This window comes from Sinocyclocheilus anshuiensis, unplaced genomic scaffold (genome assembly GCF_001515605.1).
Source record: "Sinocyclocheilus anshuiensis isolate Anshui unplaced genomic scaffold, SAMN03320099.WGS_v1.1 scaffold43, whole genome shotgun sequence".
Taxonomy (NCBI): Eukaryota; Metazoa; Chordata; class Actinopteri; order Cypriniformes; family Cyprinidae; genus Sinocyclocheilus; species Sinocyclocheilus anshuiensis.
In genome coordinates, this window is record NW_015549580.1 from 1,421,294 (window position 1) to 1,425,510 (window position 4,217).

A 4,217-nucleotide genomic window follows, 5' to 3' on the forward strand; every position below is an offset into this window, starting at 1 on the left:
TTTCACACAGGGCCATGTAGTTTTGGATTTTGTTTTCCCTTAATAATAAAAACCTTCATTTAAAAGCTGCATGTTGTGTTCACTTGTGTTACCTTTTACTAGTGTTTAAAGTGTGACAAACATGCAAAAAAATAAGAAATCAGGAAGGGGGCCAACACTTTTTCACACCACTGTATGTATGTGTGTGTGGGTGTAAATTAAAGTTGTTAACACGTTTCTTCAATAGAGCAGCACTATGATGTTCCCCCAACCCCATTTACCATTTAGCTGGGACAAAAATGCAATCACTTTTTGGTAACTTTGAAGAATCTGAAAATGTAAATACTACTTTAATTCAAGGCTTATTGCTACTTCTCTAATATTGGTTCTATGGTTGTTGTAATGGTCTAATCTCATAAAAAAAGACCACCAAGAATAGTTTAAAACTACTGAAGTAATGGTAGAAAAGTATTCAAATTTGGTCATCAAATGAAATGACCACACTGATAAAGTTAAACATCTGAATGCTACTTGTACCAATAAATAGAATGTTTAGCAAAAATGTCTGCCATAAGAATGTAAATATTAATGCTGACATGTCCACACACATATAAAGATGTGGATCAGTTTTGCATGGGAAAAAATGATCCTAGTAAAAACGTTCCTAGTAAACCTTACCAGTAACCTGACTGCAATAAAACGGCTTGTTTTCGATCTTAAGAAACCAAACATAGCAGTCCCTATTTAGACTTTGTTGTGAGGCTTGACCAAGTTTCTGGTCTGCTGTGACTACTAATGACCAGTGTGTATAGTGCGGCATTATCATCATGGAAACGGAGGAAACTTTCCTCTGGCAATGGAGGCCAGCAGTTTAATGTCATGTTTCGGCACAGCAGTGGCCGTTCTCTTTACTTCCTGATCACAAAACTTTACTTTATTAGTATTATTATTATTTTATTTATGCATGGCAAAATGAGAGAGTGAAATATGCTCCTCAAATAATACATCAAATTTGAGAATAACCTGAGACGTAATAGATAATATTTGGTCTACTCCTCATTTATCTCCAAGTGCCAGTAAATATAAGGCTTGTTCGCAATGTCCGCAAATTGTTTTACCTTCTCTTCTGTGTGAAGCTGAATAGCAGGACCTTCAAGTCACAACATTCTTTTTTTACTTTCCACTTGAGCTGCAGTGTATTCAATATTTCACACATGTCAGAACTGGACCTTTAGTGTTCAGAAAAGATCTGAAAGAAAACAAGCAGTACCACTATGTGTGAATGTATGCATACTTTAAATACACATGTTTGATATGCTGACAAAATATACACATAATCTGAACACCATGCTTAATATATTTAATAAAGAGATACAGTGGGTCACACCCTGTTCCTCAAAGTTCTGATTTTTAATTGAGAAGCATGAAATATTATATCTCTCCTGTGACTAATTCATTTAATTTATTCACTATAAGAGAGAGCGGAATCACCACACAAACCTAATAAAGTACATGTGGGTAAATGTAGCTAATTTCACCTACTTTGTGACTGCTGGGCTAACATGGTTAGTGGACAGGACAGTATGTGGTGGAAAATTTAAGAGCATGACTAAAGGAAACTTCAGGCTTCAGAGGCACTGCTCATAGAAAAGGTAAGACAAAATGAGGGCTTTGTGGCTAAGCTACTAAAAGTAGAAACAACGCGGTCATATTGTCTGAGTGGAAAAATTTGTTGCATACAAGACATGGTTGGTCAGTTTAGCACCCAACTACATATGCATCTCAACACAGTAAGCCACATTATCCACAATCAAACATTAACAGCCTCAAGGAATGTGAAAAAAATATTGCTGGTAAAACTGTTTTCACTCAAAAATTGCTAGTAAATTTCACAAATAATTACAGAGAAAGAGCAAGTAACATGTTGAATTGAACATGAAATGTTTAAGTAGAAAGACTGAAATAGTATTTTCTTGTAGAACATAATCTTATTTACAACATCAAAAATTTTATTATATCACAATGAAAAGTTGAAGCATTGATTTCTTCAAACATCACTTACTACACCATTTTTAAATACAATGCATATTACATCTGCCCTGTTGTGTGCTTTTTTAATAAATATGCTATTTATTTTCTCTACATTTAGACTTAATATAAAATGAAATCTGCGATCTGATTTAATCTTTGTTAAATCAGATTGCAGATTTATTGACAAGAGAATAACAGATGAGAGGTGCCGATCTGTGCCATGCTGTGTAGAGGATGCTGACGCTACCATGGCAATCTCTTTGATCAATTAGTAATGGAAAATTCTGTCAGCGCCACCACAGACAAACAGGACAGGATGCATCAAAGTACTACTTCCTGTTTCTAGAAGTTAGAGTGCATCATGCTTTTTTTAAATGTTTGTTTCCTTTTTCAGGAGAAATCTTACTAAGTTGTCACTCCTCCTCAGCCACATGTTGAATGAACTACAAACTTTGTTTCCCGGGGGAAGATTTCAGGGTGATACTTATAGAATTATAAAGACAGAGGCCAAAGACTTCTGGAGAAAAGCCTTTGGACACAAGTATGAATTTATTATTTTTTTTTTTATGTGTATTGAAAATTTAAACCCTATGCATAAATTTTTGGAAAAAAAACCCCACCTCTCTCTCTCTCTCTCTCTCTCTCTCTCTCTCTCTCTCTCTCTCTCTCTCTCTCTCTCTCTCTCTCTCTCTCTCTCTCTCTCTCTCTCTCTCTCTCTCTCTCTCTCTCTCTCTCTCTCTCTCTCTCTCTCTCTCTCTCTCTCTCTCTCTCTCTCTCTCTCAGATGTATAGTGCAGTGGAACATTTTTAAACAGCAGCTGAGGAGGGTTCATTACTTTGAAGAGGGAATGGAGGCCATGGCTTTGAAGTCCACGGTTGATCTCACTTGTAATGATCACATATCAATCTTTGAGTTTGATATATTCACCAGGCTTTTTCAGGTATCCTAAGCTTGAGGAGAACTTTTGTTAGATATTACCTATAATATTTACTATGATTATATTTATACTATTTATACTATACTCTAATATTTATTATAATTACCTATAAAAACATGACAAATGTTTTTTTTTCTTCCATGAATTCAGTCATTTTTGTGAGACTTTCTAGATATGCTTGATAAACTAAATCATATAAAATAAATCTAACGGGAAAAGTAGATAATTTTAACATTTATATATTATATACATGTATTTATAATATTTTTTTTATAAGTTTCGGGCCTTATTTTGTACTGTATTCATGGAGAGTGCAGCAGTAAAAATTACCTCCTGGTCCTGTCATTCCTTTCCTTATTTATTTTTTAATTTTTTTGCTATAAGCTATTTAATCTTCTATTCTTCCTTCAGCCCTGGTCAACTTTGTTAAGAAACTGGAATCATTTAGCAGTAACTCACCCAGGATACATGGCGTTTCTCACCTATGACCAGGTCAGGGTCCGACTAGAGCACTACAGACATCGTCCTGGCAGGTAAGACATACACCAGACTATAGCAGGGCTAAAATGAACTAACTATGCAACTAACCAAAAAAGTAAATAAACCAAAATATTACAGTTTGTTTATCTAGGTTTAAACTTACAGAATTACAGTGGTTTAGATCTGAACTCTTACTGGCTCTCCCCACAGCTACATCTTTCGTCTCAGTTGCACACAAATGGGTCAGTGGGCGATTGGTCATGTGACCAGTGATGGCAGCATTGTGCAAACCATTCCCCAAAATACACCTCTCTACCAAGCACTCATACAAGGTTTCAGGGAGGGCTGGTGAGTTCACAATCTAATATTATTTCAAGAAAAAAATTAAAACACTCTGAAATTAAATCTGACGTCATAGTGTTAACATAATCTGAAATGCTTATATCTGCAGCTACTTATACCCTGATGGGCGTGATGTGAACCCTGATCTCACCAGCCTGTGCAGTCCAGCTCACAAGGGTCGAATCAAAGTCACTGAAGTAACTGAAAGTTAAAGTCAAGATAAAAGTATACATATATATATACATACCATTAAAAAATTCTTTACTTCAAATAGAATAAATGTTAACTGAAATAAAATATAAAAAACTTTTTATTTCAGCACATTTATTTTTATCTCATTTAATTTAGTTAACTTGATGTATTAAAATAACTAAAACAAAAACAGAAATAATTTATAAAAAACTATGTAGACATACATACATACATACATATATACATATATATATAT

The 4,217-nt window shown here is 34.5% G+C and overlaps 1 protein-coding gene across 1 annotated transcript in view; it reads left to right on the forward strand.

Moving 5' to 3' along the window:
* The window catches only part of LOC107657700 (E3 ubiquitin-protein ligase CBL-like), a 12,731-nt gene that overhangs the window by 4,309 nt on the left and 4,205 nt on the right, over nt 1-4,217 (forward strand). The window contains exons 2-6 of the mRNA XM_016445907.1: nt 2,405-2,551; nt 2,794-2,950; nt 3,359-3,480; nt 3,638-3,775; nt 3,879-3,966. Of these exons, the coding sequence (XP_016301393.1) occupies nt 2,405-2,551; nt 2,794-2,950; nt 3,359-3,480; nt 3,638-3,775; nt 3,879-3,966 (652 nt within the window). The remainder of the gene's footprint in view (nt 1-2,404; nt 2,552-2,793; nt 2,951-3,358; nt 3,481-3,637; nt 3,776-3,878; nt 3,967-4,217) is intronic.